This window comes from Oryx dammah, unplaced genomic scaffold, assembly GCF_014754425.2.
Source record: "Oryx dammah isolate SB20612 unplaced genomic scaffold, SCBI_Odam_1.1 HiC_scaffold_2, whole genome shotgun sequence".
NCBI lineage: Eukaryota > Metazoa > Chordata > Mammalia > Artiodactyla > Bovidae > Oryx > Oryx dammah.
Window position 1 is genome coordinate 15,136,254 of NW_024070186.1, and position 21,179 is coordinate 15,157,432.

Below are 21,179 nucleotides of genomic sequence, written 5' to 3' on the forward strand. Positions count from 1 at the left end.
ATGGGACAACAAAGCCTCTCCTCCGCTTCTTGTGCGCAAGCTCACAGCCAGTTGCTGCAGAGCTTTGTCTGAGGAGGCCTTCGAAACACAGTGTCTGCTGTTTCCTCTCTGCTGCTTTGGGACCCACATGGTCCAAGGCTTAGAGTCAGGGCTTTCTGGAGAATTCCAGGCAGGTGGATGCCTCTGGTGGCCCAGTAGGTTGAGGTGTAGATGGTTTTCCTTGGGCCTACTGGCTTGGGGACAATGGCCAGCAAGCACCCATGAGCCCCTCCCCTGCACCCAGATCCCTAGACCCCCCACCCTGCCTGCTCACAGAAACTCAGTTCCAGGGCTCGGAGGATTCAAAGCACAGTGGTTTCCTTTGAGGCGGGGTTAACAGCAGCAAGCCACTGCTGCAGAGTGTTATGGTCCCTGACCCATTGGGAGGTTTTAGGGGGTGACAGCAAAGTTCCTTCCTGGGTAGAGCTATGGCCTGGTCCCTTGGGTTGAAGGGCTATAGGGTTAAGGACTCATCACACGTCAGGGGAATGCTGCTCTCCCTAGAGACTGAGCCTCCAGTATCCTCCACACACTGGATGGACGGGACCAGGTGACAGAGTCAAAGTGAAGGGAGTCTGCTCTCTTTCCTCGGTTTACAAGAAGAGTTTTAGTGCCTATTGCACATTTTGGCCAGCTGTGTGTTTCTGTGAGCCCATGATATTTCTTCACTTTCCTTCTACACAGAAGCAATTCAATATTTATATGTTTATCTTCCCTTTGAAAAAACTTAGAGCATGTGATGAATTCCAAACCGAGGCGGTTGTTAGTTTATAGTGTGTGACAAGCCTCTAAATGAGCCAGTAGGGGTAGCGTGCCCCAGAGATATGGCAGCAGAGGAATGAGACTGGTTCCACCAGTCACACGGGGTGGGGACGGCCGTCTCCTACCTGCCACCCAGCCAGTGCACAAGTGCACACCTGTACTCATCATGGAACAGGGAGACAGAGAGCCTGGGGTACTCAGTTGTCCCAGTTATTCTGGTAAGGGGGCCAGCCTGACTTGGATTATTGAACTGCATAGGTCTGGCTACAGATCAGAAAGTAATTAGACATTTCTGCCAAATAAGAGATTTCTGAGAAAAGAAAAGCAATTCTCAACCCTTTCCGGTGTGGGGGTGAGGGGTGAGCTATGGTTTAAGGGATTGATAACTTGCTGGAAACTGATAGGATCATGGCATTTCCGCTTTTAGAAGGTCAGACCTGATATCAGACCTACCGAGGAAGGGCTGGTTCTCCTTGGCTCCTGCTCACCTGGGCCATTTGATGAATTCCCTTACCTGCCAGCTTCCAGTCCTGTCTCCCACTAGGGCTCTCAGTCCACCTACCTCCCAATTCCTACCTCCTTCTCAAAGAAAGGGGCTTCCCTGATGGCTCAGACGGTAAAGAGTCTGCCTGCAGTGTAGGAGACCTGGGTTTGATCCCTGGGTGGGGAAGATCTGGAGAAGTAAATGGCAGCCCCACTCCAGTATTGCCTGGAAAACCCCAGGGAGGGAGGAGCCTGGCAGGCCCAGTCCATGGGGTCACAAAGAGTTGGACACGACTGAGTGACTTTACTCTCAAAGAAAATCAGGCCCTTGAGTGTAAACTCCTTGGCTGCTCTCACCACATCAAACTTACTCTATAAACAACGAGGTTCTACTCTATAGCACAGGGATCTATATTCATGATCCTGAAATACTGCAATGGAAAAGGATATGAAAAAGAATGTATATATAGATCTGAGTCACTTTGCTGTACAGCAGACATTAACACAACATTGTAGATCACCTATAGTTCAATTTTGTTGTTGTTGTTGAGTTGCTAAGTTATGTCAGACTCTTCGCAACCCCATGGACTGTAGCCCACCAGGCTCCTCTGACTACGGGATTCTCCAGGCACAATACTGGAGTGGGTTGCCATTTCTTCCTCCAGGGGATCTTCCCTAACCAGGGATCAAACTCAGGTCTCTTGTGTCTCCTGCATTGGCAGGTGGGTTCTTTACCACTGAGCCACCTGGGAAGCCCGTACTTCAGTAAAATTAAAACAAAAAACAAAGAAGCCTCATCCACCCCCATCTCTTTGCCTGCAGTCTCTAAGCCAGAAATGTCCTCTTCTGTGGCGGCCCGTTCTCCCCATGCCATGCACCAGGCCTGTGTTAAACCCTTCTTGTAGACCCTTGGGATCCCCTTCTAGTTGGTCTCTCTGCCCTCTCCCACTTTCTTCCAATCTAGTCCCACGTGTTGCTAGGCGTGATCTTTGTACAATTCAGGTTTTCCACTCTGCTTAAGACAGGTTGTTGGTTCTCCTTTTCTGTGGCACAATCTGTTATCCGTAACTCAGGTGCTCCAGGTGCAGCCTCTGCCCCACCTCCTGCCCCGCTGCAACCCTCACACCATCCCACTCACATTCTATGCCGCGGGGTACTGAGCCACATGCAGGCCTCAGGGCCTTTGCACACACACACTTCTTCAAATACCATTACACCAAGCTCGCCCTCTCCAGCTGGCACCTCAGCCTTGTCTCTAATATTTGGCATCCAGGGCAGATCTGTCATAGCATCTGTCTGTGGGTCTCTTTGCTCTACTGTTTCCAGGATTTGTGCATAATAGCTGTCAATAAATGCCACCAACCTCCCAGCCAGATCTAGATCCTCATGTCCTTTGGCCAGACACTAGTCTGTCTTAGCGATCTCTCCCTGAGCCAGGTTGGAAAGGAAGGGCTGGGGAAGAATCAGTGAGGAACCTCTGCTGCAGTGGTGGGGCCTGGACCCATACTGATGGTATCAGACAGGCCTGGTTGGCACCATCAGACCCAGCCAGAGAGACACCTCTGTGCCCAGGTTCAGTCACCCCAATTCAAGGTCAAATCCCCTTCATACAGCTGCAGAAGGACAAGCAAATCACTATCTTACTGGTTCAGGTTTGTCTTTAGGACTTTGAGAATCTCAGGCTAGTGCCTTGAGGCATTCCCTAATGATGGGGGCTGACTCTGCCAGGTGAGGGGCGCCAGGAGGTGTCACACGCTTCCATGTGCACAAACTTCTTAGTGAGCCTTCTTTCTGACGCTCCCGGGAGATATCACGGCAGCTCTGCAAGGGAGGGTCCAGACTTCAGGGTGCGAATGGTGGGTTTCCAGGGACTTTCCAAGGATGTGAAAACCAGATTCAGTATTCTGCTGGCGGGCAGACCGCAACCCTAGAAATCACCCTTCCACACGCACGCACACACATATGCACACACACACACGTGCACACACGTGTGCACAGACGCTCATGGAAGTCCAGCCAGACCGCCCCACTGTAGCCTCGGCGTCGGGCTAATTGGAAAGTCCCGCGCTTTCGCGTCGCCACGCTGTGGACAGGTCAGGTCCGGAAGACGCCGCGCCGCCGCCGCCCTGGGGAGGCCCCGAAGCGGGCGGGCGGCGCGCGCACGTGGCGGGCCAGGCCGGAGGCCGCGGCGGGGGCGGGGCCGACAGCGGAGCCGGACGCCGGGCCTTTAAGAGGGCGGTAGGGCGGGCGGCGTGGGCGGGGACGGACGCGACGACCCAGGCACAAGGGAGGCACAGGCCCCGCCCCGCCCCCGGCCCGGCCCCGCCCCGCAGGCCGCGCCCCCTCCCCCGCCCCGCGGCCCGAGCCTTCTCCGGCCGCCACTGGGCCGCGGGCGGGACGCCTGGGGCGGCGCGCGCAGGAGGAAGCGCGGCCGGCCGCGGCCCGGGAACAGCCCAGACGCCCGAGTCGGAAACGCGGGCCGCGTCTCTATCTGCCAGGTGCGCGGGGTTGGAGGCGCAGTCCTGGGCCGTGGCCGTCGCGCGCCGGTCGGCTTTTGCTCCCGCTCACGCCGCCCGCCCGGCCTCTCGGTGCCCGGGGCCCGCACCGCCAGCTGCCCTGATCCGCCCGCCGCGCCCCCGTCCCGCCCCCCGCGAGTCCCGGCCGGCGGCGAGCTGATGTCCTGAGCTTGCCGCCCGCGGGGCTGTGCGCCCGGCCGGGGGCTGCCTGGGAAGTTGGGGCGAGGCGTGCCGGGTATGCGCCATCACCATGTCCCGCCTGGGCTCGTGGCTCAGTGAGGTCCAGTGGCTGGTCTTGGTGGCTCTCTTCGTCGTGGCCCTGGGCACGGTGGGCCTGTACCTGGCGCAGTGGGCGCTGGCCAGGGCGCGACCCCGCTCCCGGAGGCGGGCGGCGGAGCCTGGCGACTGCCAGCGCCCGGAGTCGGATGCGCTGCTCGCCTGGATCCTGACTCTGAACAGCTGGAGGAGCCAGTGGCAGGCCGCCTGGGTGACCGCCCTGAACGATGAGGCCAGACGGAAGGGGGTGAGTTTCTGTGAGGGCGGCCGTGCTGCGGGGTCGGGCGCGGTGATCGCGGGGTGTCTTCAGGCTCTTCTTCCCTGGAGCCTCGCCACAGCCCTTGACTGCTTCAAGGGGCAGAGCATCCTTGAAAGTTAGAAAGACCGTGGAGACGGAGGACCCTCGATGGGGAATGAAGGCGGAGTGATTAGGTTTTATTAACCTGACCCGAAGTGTGCCAGAGGGACAGCCTGGCTGTTGGAGGGACTTGTTCAGGGGCCACTTCCCCTCTGGCTCTTACCTGCCCTTCCTGGCCGGCGTCCCAGGTGGTTTCCCGTATTCGCCTGGACACTGGACCGCTTTTGCACCTGATTTATGAATCACTCTGAACCAAATATGCTTCCATCTATGGAGCTGAATTTTACCCAGAATGTATAACCCAAAGGTTTGCACTTAAAATTAGTGACCATTGAGGGCCAGCTACTGGCCAGACGTGTGTTGGGGGCTTTAGGTACGTATGATCATCTCTGAATCCTCACAGTTCCTGGAGCAAAGGCATCCTCAGCATTTTAGAGGTGGGGAAAACTGAGGCCTGGAGAGGTTAAGTAGCCTGCCTAAGGTTACACAGCCCATGGGTGGCAGAGCTGGGATTTGAACCCAGCTACCTGCCTGTTGGGATAGTCCTCCTTAAACCATTCTCCCTGGCTCCCTGACATTTCCTGATTGGCTCAGAACCTGTGTTCTGAATGAGAACTTCCTGAAAACTCTTAGGGGCTTAGTCTGAACTCTTGCCTTGGGCACCTGTGGTTGTGTTCCTGGTCTAGTTAATGGCTGGGTGGCTTGTTGTTACTTTTAAGGCATCTTGGTTTAATGATGCACTCCTCTTGTCTGCTGTTTCTAAATATTCCATAGAAGGAATGAAGGCCTGGTGAGTCTGGGGCACTAAATCTTTGCCAATCCTCCTTGCTCCCAGGTGTACACGCTCCTCCACCTGCTTGGGAACTTAGTGGAGAAGCCCATGGCCTTTTGCTTTGGAAACAGCAAATGCTGTGTGTCTAAACTATCAGCCCTCATAATACTCCATGGCGAGCCCTCTGTCTGGTTTTTGTGCCATGGCCTTGACTCATGTAGCCATGGACCTGAAAAACAGAAAAGCTTTGAGTGCGAATGAGCATAAATCCAACAAAAGACCATGTTCTGAACTCTGGGAAAAAATAACCATGCCTTTTGGATGCAAAAAGCCTTCAAGGTCATTTGACTTCCGACTGCCCTGGAGCCTGGAGTCTGTGACTTCGCTGCGAGAACTGGACAGCTCTTCAGAGGAACCACCCCATTTCTTGTGGGAACCCTGAAGCCCCGTGACCTCACCTGGACAAGCAAACACAAATTTGTTTCCCCACAAAGCTGCTGTCATTGACCCCTGGTTGACCGGGTGTCCTGGGCCTGGGTTCCGGGGCTGAGTACACTGCAGGCTGGAGTTGTGAGCGGAAGAGACGGGGGCATGATGTGGGCCACTGATTCTGCCTCTCAGCTTTCTCTGAGCTGATCTGTAGGGTCCTGTTGTCACCCTGGGGCCCTTGAGAGAGCCAGGCAGAGGCACAACCCTCGCTCCTGTAAGTTTGGGACAGTCCTGCTTAAACCATTCTGCATGGCTCCCTGACATTTCCTGATTGGCTCAGAACCTGCAATTGCCTTGATTGGAAGCTTCCAGATTATCTGTGTGCCTGGAGGGCTGAGAAAGGAGGAAATCTCTGCCTTGGAATTTGTGGGCAGCCCTTTCAGTAACTGGAGAAAATACCTGAAGGTTTTGGATGAAGACCTTTCTTCCTGCTCGCTGGCATCTGTGTGGGCGGAGGCCTCTGCTGGGGGCTTGAGTTGGGGGAGGTTTGGCTTATTTGCCTGTCCTCTGCTATTCACCACGCACTGCAGAATCTTAGACACTAGTTTTTCCAGAATTCCTGCCTGGAAGGGGCAATGATGTACTGAGTATAAGCTCATGGCAGCTCTAAGTCTTCTCTGACAGCAGTTGGGTCTAAGTGTGGTATCAGGTGGCTCAGTGTGTGTGTGTGTGTGTGTGTGTCACTTTGCTCTCCCTGGTACCTGGACGTGTTGCTTGATTTGAATTCAAATGGAAGGTTCTGCAGGCTGATAGGATCTGGGTAACTGCTGCTATGGCCTTGGCACGCCCCTTCCCCGTCCTCGGCCATCCGATTGCAGCACTAATGACAGAGTGGGTGAGCAGGCCCTGTGTTTTCCTAGTGGGTGTCCTGACCTGGCAGCCAGCCCTGCGGGACTCTCCCTCTGTCCTCCCTTCAGCTCGATTCCCACTAATCCCCGATTAGGGTTGACAACTCCAAGTCCGCATTCGACGCAGCGAGCCAGCTTAGCAGCCCCCCCCCTGCCCCCACCCTGTGCTGTTGTCTGTTTGCCCTGGCCCAAGAGGAGAGCACTCCTGTCACTGGGGGATTGGCAGTAACTGTCATCTCTAGCATCTTCTGTGCAAGGTGGAGTTCTCTCCTGAGTGGAGCAACTCCTCTCATCCTATTTTACCCCAGTTCATATCTTAGGACTGCAAGGAACCCTAAACCCTTCCAGCAGCACCTCTTCCTTCTCCAAAAGGGGAGACAGAGGACTATGAACTGGAGAGATTTGCCAGTGTTGAGCTAGACCCAGGGCCAGGTGTCTTCATGGTTCATCTACATCTGCAAGGGTCCATGGTCCCCCATGGGCAGCAAATTTGACTTTGAGACTCAAATATTTCCTTCAGTTGAGGTCCAGCAAGAAAGGATCAAAGGGTACGATTGTTTAACACGTCATCCCCAACAATGGGGCTCCTGTCTCCAGGGAGTTAAAGGTGGTTAGTAACTTGTGGAGCCTCCTTTGACCCTGGATGACCAGTGACTGAGGCAGGGCAGGCTCCTTGTATCAGGGGGTCCTACAGGGTTTTGACCCTTACTGCTTATGATTAGACAGGATGCTGAGTTGGAGAGACAGATGACAGCATGGCTGCTCTGGCAGCACATGCCTGGTATTTGGGGAACACTGGCAAATTGCCTAGAGACCTTTGAAAGAATATACATGCCTGCCACCTCCCCCACTTCAGACTCAGGGAGTCAACGGGGGTACAGGGAGCCTACTGTATGTTTCACAAGTTCCCGAAGCTAACTCTTCAATAGAGAGAAGCTGCTGGACACACACAGTGTCCATGAGCCAGCCAGCATTCAGTCAGTCAAAGTCCCTCCATCCAACAACACCTCTCCATGCTGGCATTGCAAACACCTGACATCAGCTGCTCTGATCACAACTCGGTCCATGAGAACAGGAAGATCCCAGGATTGGTTCAGTCACCAACCTGGGAACTAATGCCCTGTTATCTGAGGGCAACAGTGGAGGTTTTCCCTTTGCATTTACATGAATATTTACAAAGTTGTTTGGGGTGACATCACCCCAGCAGCAGTCCACACCCCTTGACACCCACTGCTGACTCTGGGGCTGCTCTTTCCACAGCAGGTCACCAGCTCTGAAAGCCAGAGCCCATGGTCCTGAGACCCCTACCCACAGGCTGGATAGAGCCCCCTCCCAAGGCTGATGCTGTCGGGACTGTATGCGGGGAGCAGCGGTCTGAGAGCAAGCACCATGTTCTGGACTTGTCTGGGAAGGGGTTGCTTGAGTAGGCCCAGGCCCTGGTGGAGAGGGTCATGAAGCTGTTTGTTTCTTTAGTCCTTTGCCCCAGGATTCTTTTCAGAGGAATGTTCTAAATGTAGATGACCAAGACTGTAGGACAATTTGTGGTCTTCATAAAAAAAAAAAAAAAGAAGAAGATGCCGTGTGAACTTAAAACATGGTATTAATAGCTCTGACTTGTATATGAGCTGCAGCAATTTGAGGAGTAAACAAAGTGACAAGACTTGGAGGTTTCTTGTTCTGTAATGAGCTTCCTTCAAGTGCTCCTCACAAAAATTCAAGGTCCTTGAGCACCGATGGTGCCCACAGTGTAAGAGTTCAGCTGGTAAGAATGGGAAGGTGACCTTGAGTCAGTCACCCTTCACCTGACCGTCAAATTACTCTCCTTGCCGTTGCTCAAACATTCAGGGTTCTTTCCTGTGTGGGATCTTCCCACAGGGCATTCCTTCTGTCCCCAACACTTATTCAGCCTTTGTCCTGACGCTTTCGAACTGTGGTGCTGGAGAAGACTCTTGAGAGTCCCTGGGACAGCAAGATCAGACCAGTCAATCCTAAAAGAAATCAACCCTGAATATTCATTGAAAGTATTGATGCTGAAGCTGAAGCTCCAATACTTTGGCCAACTGATGTGAAGAACCGACTCACTAGAAAAGACCCTGATGCTGGGAAAGACTGAAAACAATAGGAGAAGGGGGTGGCAGAGGATGAGATGGTTAGATCGCATTGCTGACTCCGTGGACTTGGATTTGAGCAGACTCTGGGAGATGGGGAAGGACAGGGGAGCCTGGCGTGCTGCAGTCCATGGGGTTGCACAGAGTCAGATGTGAATGAGCGACTGAAAAACAACAGCAGTATTTCAGGTCTCAGACCAAAAGTCCCTCCTCCCCACTTTTTGGCGACTGCTGGCCCACTGCCACCGCAGCAGCCCTGTGTGGTCACTGGTGCCCTCATCAGCTCCCAGGATCGCGAGGGAGGCCAGAGCTCTGTCCATCCAGGTGCAGCCCACCCGGCGCCGAGTGCTCAGCTGTCTCAGGGCATGAATAACAGCCCCTGTTAGAAACTTGTCACTGAAGGGGAGAAACGGTGGTGATGTACCTCGGCCTGTCTGGACTCAGGCCTCCCCTGCTTGGGAGCTGGCCAAGCCTGGGCCAAGCAAGCTGTTTAATGCGCTTTGTTTTTCACTTCTAAAGCATCAACCTAAAGGAGGCTCACTGATGACTCTGCAGATTGTCAGTAGAAACGAGGAAGAGATGCCAGTTCAGGTTGTTCCTTGTGTTCACCCATTCTCTCAGCAACATGGGAATTCAAGGGAAGGAAGAGTGGGTGTAGTGTTAATGTCAACTAAAATGCAGCCAAAGCTAACTTCCACTCCCGCCAGCCCCCCTGGGTTGTTGAGGAGGGAGGGGACCTCTTGAGCTGCTTGGAAGAGCTGTGTGTTCTCTGCTTAGGTTGGAAGGCAGCTCTGGGGCTGTGTGACCTTGGGCAAGCCCTGACCTCTCTGTGCTTCATCCCTGGAAGAGGATAACTTGGGGTTCAGCCTGGGAAACAGCATCTAGTCCAGATGAGATGAGATCTGTGTGAAGCCTTTAGCCAATAGGGTCAAGATGGGCTGCTTTCTTGTAACATCCCCTTAAAAAAACTTTAAAAATGTTTACTGCTTTTAGATTTAGAGAAAAGTTGTGAAAACAATTGAGTCTCTATCCTTTCCTTATCCAGCCTACATAACCATCAGTCAGTTCAGTTCAGTCACTCAGTGTCCGACTCTTTGCGACCCCATGAATCGAAGCACACCAGGCCTCCCTGTCCATCACCAATTCCTGGAGTTCACTCAGACTCACGTCCATCGAGTCCATGATGCCATCCAGCCATCTCATCCTCGATCGTCCCCTTCTCCTCCTGCCCCCAATCCCTCCCAGCATCAGAGTCTTTTCCAGTGAGTCAGCTCTTCTCATGAGGTGGCCAAAGTACTGGAGTTTCAGCTTTAGCATCATTCCTTCCAAAGAACACCCAGGACTGATCTTCAGAATGGACTGGTTGGATCTCCTTGCAGTCCAAGGGACTCTCAAGAGTCTTCTCCAATCTCCAACACCACACAGGGTCGCAATAATCAGAAACAAGAAATTACATTGGTACAATGTTACTATAATTCATAGTACAATGATATTAACATTGTAACAGTATAAAAAATTAACATTGGTACAGTGTTACTATAGTTCATAGTATAACATTAAAATTATAACAGTATAAGAAATTAACATTGATACAATATTATTATAATTCATAGTATAATGATATTAACATTGTAACAGTATAAAAAATTAACATTGGTACAATGTTACTATAATTAAAATTTTTTTAATTTATTTTTGGCTGCGCTGGGCTGGGCTTTTCTCTAGTTGCAGCGCATAGGCTCTGGGGAGCATGGGCTCCAGGAGCTGCAGTACGGAGGCTCAGTGGTTGAGGGTTCCGGGCTCTGGAGAACAGGCTCGATAGTTGTGGCCCACGGGCTTAGTTGCTTCGAGGCAGGTGGAATCTTCCCGGATTAGGGATCAAACCTGTGTCTTCTGCATTGGTAGGTGGATTCTTCACCACAGTGCCAATTCATAGTACAGTGATATTCAGTTCACGCTCAGTCGTGTCCGACTCTTTGCGACCCCATGAATCGCAGCACGCCAGGCCTCCCTGTCCATCACCAACTCCCGGAGTTCACTCAGACTCATGTCCATCGAGTCGGTGATGCCATCCAGCCATCTCATCCTCTGTCGTCCCCTTCTCCTCCTGCCCCCAATCCCTCCCAGCATCAGAGTCTTTTCCATTGAGTCAACTCTTCGCATGAGGTGGCCAAAGTACTGGGGCTTCAGCTTTAGCATCATTCCTTCCAAAGAAATCCCAGGACTGATCTCCTTTAGAATGGACTGGTTGGATCTCCTTGCAGTCCAAGGGACTCTCCAGAGTCTTCTCCAACACCACAGTTCAAAAGCATCAATTCTTTGGCACTCAGCTTTTTTCACAGTCCAACTCACATCCATACATGACCACTAGAAAAACCATAGCCTTGACTAGATGGACCTTTGTTTGCAAGGTAATGTCTCTGCTTTTCAATTTGCTATCTAGGTTGGTCATAACTTTCCTTCCAAGGAGGAAGCGTCTTTTAATTTCATGGCTGCAGTCACCATCTGCAGTGATTTGGGAGCCCCCCAAAATAAAGTCTGACACTGTTTCCACTGTTTCCCCATCTATTTCCCATGAAGTGATGGCACCAGATGCCATGATCTCAGTTTTCTGAATGTTGAGCTTTAAGCCAACTTTTTCACTCTCCTCTTTCACTTTCAACAAGAGGCTTTTTAGTTCCTCTTCACTTTCTGCCATAAGGGTGGTGTCATCTGCATATCTGAGGTTATTGATATTTCTCCTGGCAATCTTGATTCCAGCTTGTGCTTCTTCCAGCCCAGCGTTTCTCATGATGTACTCTGCATAGAAGTTAAATAACCAGGGTGACAGTATACAGCCTTGACGTACTCCTTTTCCTATTTGGAACCAGTCTGTTGTTCCATGTCCAGTTCTAACTGTTGCTTCCTGACCTGCACGATGATATTAATGTTATTCTAATATAAGAAATTAACATTGGCAGAATGTTACCGTATTTCATGGTACAATGATATTAGCATTGTGACAATATAAGAAATTAACAAAACGTTTTAACTAAACTGAAGACCCTGCTTGGTTTCCCTTGTCTTCCACCAGTGTCCTTTTCTTGTTCCAGGGTCCCGTTCAGGTCCTACCTTTGTTAAGTTGTTGTTTTGTGCTTGTCTCCAGCAGTCTGTAAGTTTCCCAGTCTTCCCTTGTTTTTTCATGACCTTGACAACTCTGAAGAGTATTGATTGCTGTTTTGCCAAATATCCCTCAGTTCGGTGTTTTGCACAATTGGGCTGCAGTTCCACAAACCACAGAGGGGATGTGCCCCTTTGAGTGTACTATTTCATGGGTTTGTGATGTCAGCATGGCTTACCAATGGGGACTGTGGCCTTGATCCCTGTGTTAAGGTGATTTCCACCCATTTCTCCTCTTACATCTATGTCTCCCTTATCCTTTCTCCCTATAGTTAACAAATAGCTCGAGGAGATACTTTGAGACTGCACAAATCCTGTTACTCTTCACACTTTTGCACGATGATTTTGGCATCCACGTATCTAGTCTGCAACACTTCTGTGGAGTTTGCCTAATGATGATTTTCTCTTTTTCTCTCTTTCCTTCTGCATTTATTCATTGGAATTCTGTTGCAAGAGAGAGCTGACACTTCTCTTCCATCTATACATTTTATTGAGTATTTACATAAGTGTGTATTCATGGATATTTGCTTTATTCCATGGGTTACAACCCAGCATGATGTGCTCAGTCATGTCCAACTCTTTGCAGCCCCAGGGACTGTAGCCTGCCAGGCTCCTAGTCCATAGAATTTTCCAGGCAAGAATACTGGTGTGGAATGCCGATTCCTACTCCAGGGAATCTTCCCAACCCAGGGATCGAAACTTCATCTCTTGAGTCTGTTGCCTCTCCTGCACTGGCAGGCGGGTTCTTACAACTGTGCCACTTGGGAAGCCCCTATAATCCAGTACTATCACTATTTGTTTTGTTGTTTAAACTGTTCTTGTTTGGGCCATTAGAAGCCCAAACACACACACACACACATATATTAGCATTTCCTTGATGGTTCTGCAAGATCTTGTATTTTCTTCTTCTCTGGCCCTGGATTTGACCACTTCTCCAAGCAGCTCTGATTCCTTTTACTGAAGAATTATTTAGAATACAAGATTTGGGCATCAGGCGTGTTTATTACTGCTGGGGTCTCATTGCTTCTAGACCCTCTTAGTGAACAGACCTGGGAAAAGATATGTGTGGATGGCACATGTTCATCTAACACATCTCTCTGCCTCTATCTTCAAAATCATGACTATGTTGACACTCCTTTTCATACTGTTGGAGAAAGGAATGGCAAACCATTCCAAGTATCCTGGCTTAAAACTCAACATTCAAAAAACTAAGATCATGGCATCTTGTCCCATCACTTCATGGCAAATAGATGAGGGAAAAATGGAAACAGTGACAGATTTTATTTTTCTTGGGCTACAAAATCACTGCAGATGATGACTACAGCCATGAAATTAAAAGACACTTGCTCCTTGGAAGGAAAGCTATGACAGATCTAGACAGTGTGTTAAAAAGCAGAGACATCACCTTGCTGACAAAGGTCCATCTAGTCAAAGCTATGGATTTTCCAGTAGTCATGTATGTAGATGAGAGCTGGACCATAAAGAAGGCTGAGCACCAAAGAATTGATGCTTTCAAATTGTGTTGCTGGAAGAGACCCTTGAAAGTCCCTTGGATGGCAAGGCGATCAAACCAGTCAATCCTGAAGGAAATCAACCCTGAATATTCATTGGAAGAACTGATGCTGAAGCTCCAATACTTTGGCCACCTGATGCCAAGAGCCAGCTCATTGGAAAAGACCTTGATCCTGGGAAGGACTGAAGGCGGGATGAGAAAGGGGCAACAGAGGATGAGATGGTTGGATGGCATCACCGACTTAATGGACACGAGTGTGAGCAAACTCTGGGAAATGATGAAAGACAGGGAAGCCGGGCGTGCGGCAGTCCATGGGGTCACAAGAGGCCGGACATGACTGAGCCACTGAACAACAAATGCTGATAACCCAGATTCCAGGCCAACGGCACAGAGTTCGTTTTCATCTTCCCCTTTCCTTATCTCTAACTTCCTCCTCCAAGAGCGAGGCCTCTGGGACTCACTGTCTGTGACATACTTATGTGGTCAACTCCAGCGTACACATAACGTGCTTTCTGCATTGCTGACCTGTGCCCCCATGAGAATCACATTTCCTGGCTAGATTCTCGCGTTTATATGCAGCCAGGATCCTGTTTGCCACAGTTTCTCCGGTTCAATCTGTTTCCTGCCCCTTCTGGTGGTTGTGTTCTTTACTTGCGCAGTTACGTTTGTGTTCTATCTGGGGCTCCTCCCACATCCAGATTTTTCACAACTCCATCTTTAGCCAGTGATTTGGGATGCCACTCTTGTCACTGACTCTTTCCATACATGTTGGGGTCTATTCTGGCTGCCCGGTGTTAGCCCCACTGGTCATCTGTGTGTTTGTGTGCTGGTACCACACGCTTGGAATCACTGAGGTTCTGTACGTGCATGCATGCTGTCACTGCAGTGGTTTCTGACTCTTTGTGACCCTATGGACTGTAACCCACCAGCCTCCTCTGTCCATGGGATTATCCAGGCAAGGATACTGGAGTGGGTTTCCATTTCCTACTCCAGGGGATCTTCCTGACCCAGGGATCAAACCCACATCTCTTCCATCTCCTGCATTGCAGGCAGATTCTTTATCACTGTGCCACCTGCGAAACCCCCAGAGGTTCTGTAGTGTGTCTTAATGTCTGGGAGAGCTAGTGTCTTGTGTTTCTTTCTCAGTTGTTCTCCTGGCAATTGCTGCCTGTTGCTTTTCTTTGTAGATGTAAAGTCTTTCTTTGGTCTGAGTGGGGTTGAGTCTAGAACGATGCTGCCTGCCCATGGACAGAGTGCAGAGATGCAGGGATTTTGCTGCACACAGGCTGGGCTCTCTGAAACTCCAGGATCAATCAGAAAGGGAAGGGGAACTTTTGGGTCCTCATTTTAACTGAATCACATATTTTCTTTGTGAGCCTGCCTCTTGACATTAACTTTCCTAGCAGAATATCTACAGGGTTTTCATTCAGAAGGTGCCATGGGTAAGAAGGTGTAGATGGCACCTCCTGATGGGCAGGGACAGGAGGTGACATCCAGGCTGCTTAAGTCTATGTGGTCTCTTCAGGCTGGTGTAGAAGGTACATTGTTTGACATGCAGTCCCAGCAGCTGTGGGGCTTCCCAGGTGGTGCAGTGATAAAGAATCTGCCTGTAATGCAGGAGACACAAGAGGCATGGGTTCTGCCCCTGGGTGGGGAAGATCCCCTGGAGGAGGAAATGGCAACCCACTCCAGTATTCTTGCCTGGAGAATCCCATGGACAGAGGAGTCTGGTGGGCTCTAGTCCATGGGGTCACAAAGAGTTGGTGGTGGTCTAGCAGCTGTAATGACTGCTGCAAGGGGTCAGTCTACTGCCTAGTACTGCACTCTGTGCTGGGGCTGCTCTTTCAATAGGAGGCCTGGAACACAGGGTGATGTCATCCCCAAGCCACTGGCCAGCAGGTTGCACCAAAACAAGCTCTAGCCATGGAGAACATCCGTAGAGCAGCCCCGAGCCATGACTTCATCGCTCTTGAGAAGTAGATTTAATTCTCCCCTGATGGTTTGTAGAGGTGAGATTGATGTCGCTAAGACAAGATGAGGTTAGAAGAGCGTCAGTGACAATGTTCTGTGCCTGTAGGTGTGCGTTGCATCCCTGGGGATTCTTAAGAAACAGCCCTGGGCTGACTTCATTCTTGCTCATCCCCACTGCACTTGCCAAGAGAGCTTTGCTGCCATTTGTACCATTCTATCCCCCACCCTTAATCTTGCCTTGCAGTTGGAACCAGCTCATCACAGCCAGGAGTCTCAGAAATAGATGAGATGTGGTGGGGAGTTGCGGGGCTGAGTCTGGTTTTTAAATCCATGATCAGAACTCATTTGATGATGACGGGCTTTCTGGAGCATGTCAGGAAAAGAGTTGAAGGAGAGTTTCATTCTAGGGTTGTATTGTTGGCATACGTGTTCAGCCGCACAAGAGAACTTTTTAAAAATATATATATACATAAATTTATTTATTTTAATTGGAGGTTAATTACTTTACAATATTGTATTGGTTTTGCCATACATCAACATGAATCCGCCACAGGTATACACGTGTTCCCCATCCTGAACCCCCCTCCCTCCTCCCTCCCCATACCATCCCTCTGGGTCGTCCCAGTGCACCAGCCCCAAGCATCTAGTATCATGCATTGAACCTGGACTGGCGATTCATTTCATATATGATATTATACATGTTTCAGTGCCATTCTCCCAAAACATCCCACACTCTCCCTCTCCCACAGAGTCCAAAAAACCGAGACCTGGTTGGTAATCCAAGTCCTGATTTATTCTTTCATAAAGCATTAGTCTTGTTGCCTTGTGTTTATAATAATTGATTTGCATGTCTTGCATTGAAGATTTTAATTGCAAAACCAAAATTTAATGCAGAATTTTCATGCAAGATTTTAATTGCAAGAACTTGTCACCTGCCAGAGTGACAAGCCGTGGAGGACATTTCTGGGAGGGTATGAGAGGATGTGGAGAGCTGAAGGTGGAATTAAACAAGGAGACCACAGAGGGCAGGAGCCTGGCAGCTCTGGGGGTCCTCAAAGCAGGGACTCAGAAACCTGATCCTTGAGCAGTACTGCCAGCTGGCTCATTTCCAGGCAAAGAATCCTAAATTCCATGGAGAAGCACCTGTCTGCTCCCCACGGGTTCCTGCCCACCTGCCACTTGGGCAGTGGGAGACAAGAAGAGGGTAACCTAAGGAGAGTGCCCACACCCCCGTGGGGTAGGGAGAGGTGATTCTCTGAAACTAGGGAGAGAGCTTTCCTAGAGAAAGGGGAGAACACAACCCATGTACCTGCTATGCCCCACCTGCAGGCCAGCCACGCACCCACCCTCCTGGGAGCCTTGGTTTCTCCACTCTCACTGTGAAGCTGAGCTCTCAAAACCCCCTGTGCCGTCTTCATTGCCACATTTTTTATTTTGTCCCTGAGTTTCTTACTGATATTTGTCCCGGGCTGCTCTTCAGAAGCACCTATTGAACCAAATTAAGTCATATCACATCTTCTTAGAGCTGCAGAGCTTTGCAGCAAGTACATCATCTCCTTTAGAAAGTAGCTGCGGCCCGGCGCGGGGGGCGCGGGCGCGGCGGGGGGACCATCTCCTCACTCTGCTCTTCTGTTCCAGGGCCCGCTGCTCCTCTGCTTCCAGGAGGACCTGCTGCAGCCACCCCTGGAGCTGAGCATGCAGCAAGTCTCCAGCGTGGGCCGGTCGGCCCAGGAGAAGGTGAGCCAGGCACCGTCACCTGCTGGAGGCCTTTCCTCACCCAGGAAGCCAGTTTAAAACTGGGATGTATAACTGGGTCATTTTGCTATACACCAGAGATTGACACACATTGTAATCAACTATACTTCAATTTTTTTTTTTTAAACTGGGGTGGGGGAATTTATTCTTCGAATTATTGAAAATGCCAGACATCTTACACCAAAGAAATAAATAAAATATGGCCCATCATTGATGAATGGATAAATAAAATATGGCATTCCCACATGATGGAGTATTATTTGGCCTCATGAAGGAATGCGACTCTGACACGTGCTCCCACGTGGATGAGCCTTGAAGACATTCCACTAAGCGAAAGAAGCCAGACATGGCACATATTACGAGATTCCAGTCACATGAAATATTCAGAATAGATAAATCAGTGGAGACAGACAAGTGGTGTCCGGGGCCTGGGAGTGGGCTGTGAACAATCACGGCTAATGGGGCTGGGATTTTAGGGGGTGACGAAACATTCTAAAGGTGGTGCTGGGGATGCTCGTACAACAATGTGAAATATATCTAACATATATTTAATATATTTAAAAGCCATTCGATTGTATAGTTTAAATGATCAGATTATTTGTAAATTTATATATATATCAGTTCAGTTCAGTCGCTCAGTCGTGTCCGACTCTTTGTGACCCCACGTACTGCTGCAGCACACCAGGCCTCCCTGTTCATCACCAACTCCCGGAGTCCACCCAACCCCATGTCCATTGAGTCGGTGATGCCATCCAGCCATCTCATCCTCTGTCGTCCCCTTCTCCTCCTGCCCTCAATCTTTCCCAGCATCAGGGTCTTTTCAAATGAGTCAGCTCTTTGCATCAGGTGGCCGAAGTATTGGAGTTTCAGCTTCAACATCAATCCTTCCAATGAACACCCAGGACTGATCTATAAATTTTATTAAATTATAAACATGCATTTTATTTATTTATTTATTTTTAAACATACATTTTATAATTTATAAAATGTTGTTTAGTTGCTAAGTCATTTCCGACTCTTTGTGACCCCAAGGACTGGAACCCGCCAGGCTCCCCTGTCCAATGGATTTCCCAGGCAAGAATACTGGAGTGGGTTGCCATTTCCTTCTCCAGCGGATCTTCCCGACCCGGGGATGGAACTCATGTTTCCTCTATTGGCAGACGGGTTCCTTACCACTGGGCCACCCGGGAAGCTCTAGATTTATATAAGTACAGTTATAAATAATATGTGAATAATTCTGTGGCATAATATATAGATTTTAGCCATTTAGCTATTATACAGAGTTTATTTTATAGTTGCTAACAGTTTACAGGCTGAAATTACTTGTTACACTGGTCAACTATCATAAAAAATGGGAAAAATTTTTGGTAATAAAAAGTCTCTGCAAAGTGCTGAGAGACTCTTAAGGATAAGCTTCCCCTTGTTCTTGATATTTTATTGTCAAGTTAAATGCATACCATTTAGCAGACTGTGAGGAGGAGATACCTGGGTGGCCCCTGGGCCCAGAAGGAGCTCCCACCCAGCCCCTGGAACCCCGTCCTTGTGTATCCTCGCCCACCCCCACCCTGGGTCAGCTAGAACATCATTTGTGCATTGCAAATGTTTATTGTTTTGTGTGCACATTTTCACAACAAGCTTTCTCTTTACAAGAACATGGCAGTTTGGATGTTCACCCAGGTTGGTTTTTGGGGCTGTAGTTCATTAGCTGGAACTGCAGTTCACGACTCTGGGTGGACACAGGCAGCTTTGTCCACCTTCTGCAGATGGACAATGAGACGGTTTTTCTCTTTTTCACAAGTGCAGCAAGGCTGCCCTGAACTGTCTCCTGAGTCCTCAGACTCAAGCCTGGGAGTATCTCTGGGGCAAGCGTGAGGTTCCTGGGTTGTAGGTTCACACAATCAGCTCCAGAATTGGTCACCCAGGCACTGACCCAGCGTCTCTTGCCCTGGCAATGCAGAAGGGCTGTCTCTCCCCATGCCGTGGTGGATCCTGGAGCCTCAGAGCTCCATAAGCCCTGCAGCAAGCATGGGAAATCTCTGGGAGATGCTGGGAGAAAACTGGTGGCAACAAGGCAGGATGGCACCAGCATAGCCCTGAGAGCTGGAAGGGGCCCTGTGAGCAGGTGGTGCGGTGCCCAGGTTTCAGAAGCCAGGGGTCTGGGGGCAGCTTGCTGTAGGCCTGACCTACCCAAGTCCCCTGCTTGGGATGGGCCCCTGTGCATTGATTGAGTGCCCTATTATTGACAAATAAGCCTCAAGCCCCTTTGTGGTGGACAGTTTCTGTTTCCTGATTTCTGACACTGTCAGTATTGAGAACACAGCTCAGAGACTGGCCTGGAGGTGCTGGGGAGGGAGCAGGGATTAGAAATGGCCATAGACCATTTTTAAAGGTCTTGATATATAGGTAGTACCAGAAACGCAGCGTTTGGAAAGTGGATGGTTAAACGGTGTTTGTTTTAATACCAGGGCAGAAATATCGCACACCCATCAAAAAGTTGAGAACAATGTATAGAAGTGCACAGGCTTTTTTTTGTTGTTGTTTAAAGCCTGTCATTAACTCTTTTTTAAACATTCCATTAATTAATTTTTTATTTTGGTTGTGTTGGGTCTTTGTTGCTGCCCTCGGGCTTTCTCTAGCTGGGGCAAGTGGGAGGCTGCTCTTGGTTGCGGTGTCCGGGCTTCTCATTGTGGTGGCCTCTCCTGTTGCAGACACGGGCTCTAGGTGCACGGGCTTCAGTAGTTGCAGACCATGGGCTCAGTAGTTGTGGTCCTTGGGCTTAGTTGCTCTCCAGCATGTGGGATCTTCTCAAACCAGGGATCAAACAGGTGTCCCTTGTGTTGCAAGGTGGATTCTTAACCCTGGGACCACCAGGGAAGCCCTGCATCAAGTGTTTTAAGTCTGCCCTCTTCCTCCTTGCTCTCAGCCCTCCTTCCTTTGCTCCCTGCAGATGGGACCATGGGCAGAGCTGTCTGCACTCTGTTCTAGGAAGCTTTTCACCCAGTAAACTACTGGAAAGTGCGCACAATTTTGTTTTCTTTTACAAGTTTCTTCATAGTTCTTGTCTCCTATGTTTTCTTGGCCAGAGAGGACCTGAGCGCCTGCCAGTGCCTTTGTGCTGGCATCAGGGCCCTCCTCTTGGGCAGGAGCCCAGCCCCCTGAGCAGTGCAGGAAAGTGGGTTGAGTGTCGTGGTCCCAGGGAACCAGATCAGGCCCCCGTGGGGATCTACCTGGCCCGCGGGAAGTGGGGAGCAGGATAACCCCAGGTGCCTGGATCCTGTACACAACCTCTTCCTCTCTTGGACGTGCATCTTGACTGATCACAGCCCATTTCAGGGTACCCACTTGCAAAGCAATCGAGGCTGACTAGTCAATTTCTCTTGTAACGTGTCCCCATGGGAGGTTCCCAAATATCCACAAGTTAAATGAAGGACAGACATCGTCCCAGGAGCTGATGACGGTGCCTTCCTCCTTTCAGGGTCTGAACCACCCCCAGGGTCTCCAAACGTAGGTTGAATCCTGTACCAGCATTGTCACAAGCTCCCTCTGCGCAGTGTAATTCCTGAGAAGGGGAATCCACAGCAGAACCTCAGGATGCAAACAGATCGTGTCCAGGGAATACAGACCAGAGATTCTAGGACATCCACCACCCCTCCCCGACCCTGCCCTTTCTCTGCTCCCCTCAGAGTATCAGGGCCCATATTTCTCATCCTCCTGTCTCAGCCTTGACAAGGGACATGTGGATGGCATTTGAGGTAACGAAGAGGAGGAATCTGCCTGGACAAAGGGGCTGGTATATAGCCACATGTTGGATCAAGACTTGAATGGGGCTTGGGTCAGATGAGAATGGGGCTCTGGTCTCCCTTTGTGGGTATCTTCCTGACTTGGGTTTGAACTTGAGTCTCCCTGCAGGACCCCCCAGAACAGAACTGGGCCTCCCCCCGCCCTCCAAGTGCTCTGTGCTCCGACTTTCTCCTGCAGCCCCTGAAGACCCCTGTGTGCCAGAGTAACCACCGTTGCAAATATCTGTTCATCAGCAAGCCCCCTGCCCTGGTCCTGCACAGAGAGTGAGGTCTTGCATAGATCAGAGCATTGGAGTCGTCTTGCAGGACCCATGGGAGCTGCACATTCAG

At 50.3% G+C, this 21,179-nt stretch overlaps 1 protein-coding gene across 1 annotated transcript in view; it reads left to right on the plus strand.

The window, feature by feature from the left end:
- The first annotated feature begins 3,689 nt into the window (after positions 1 to 3,689).
- C2CD2 (C2 calcium dependent domain containing 2) overlaps positions 3,690 to 21,179 on the plus strand; it is a 63,577-nt gene continuing 46,087 nt past the window's right edge. The window contains exons 1-2 of the mRNA XM_040231462.1: positions 3,690 to 4,323; positions 16,933 to 17,031. Coding sequence (XP_040087396.1) covers positions 4,051 to 4,323; positions 16,933 to 17,031 — 372 coding nt within the window. The 5' untranslated portion in view covers positions 3,690 to 4,050. The remainder of the gene's footprint in view (positions 4,324 to 16,932; positions 17,032 to 21,179) is intronic.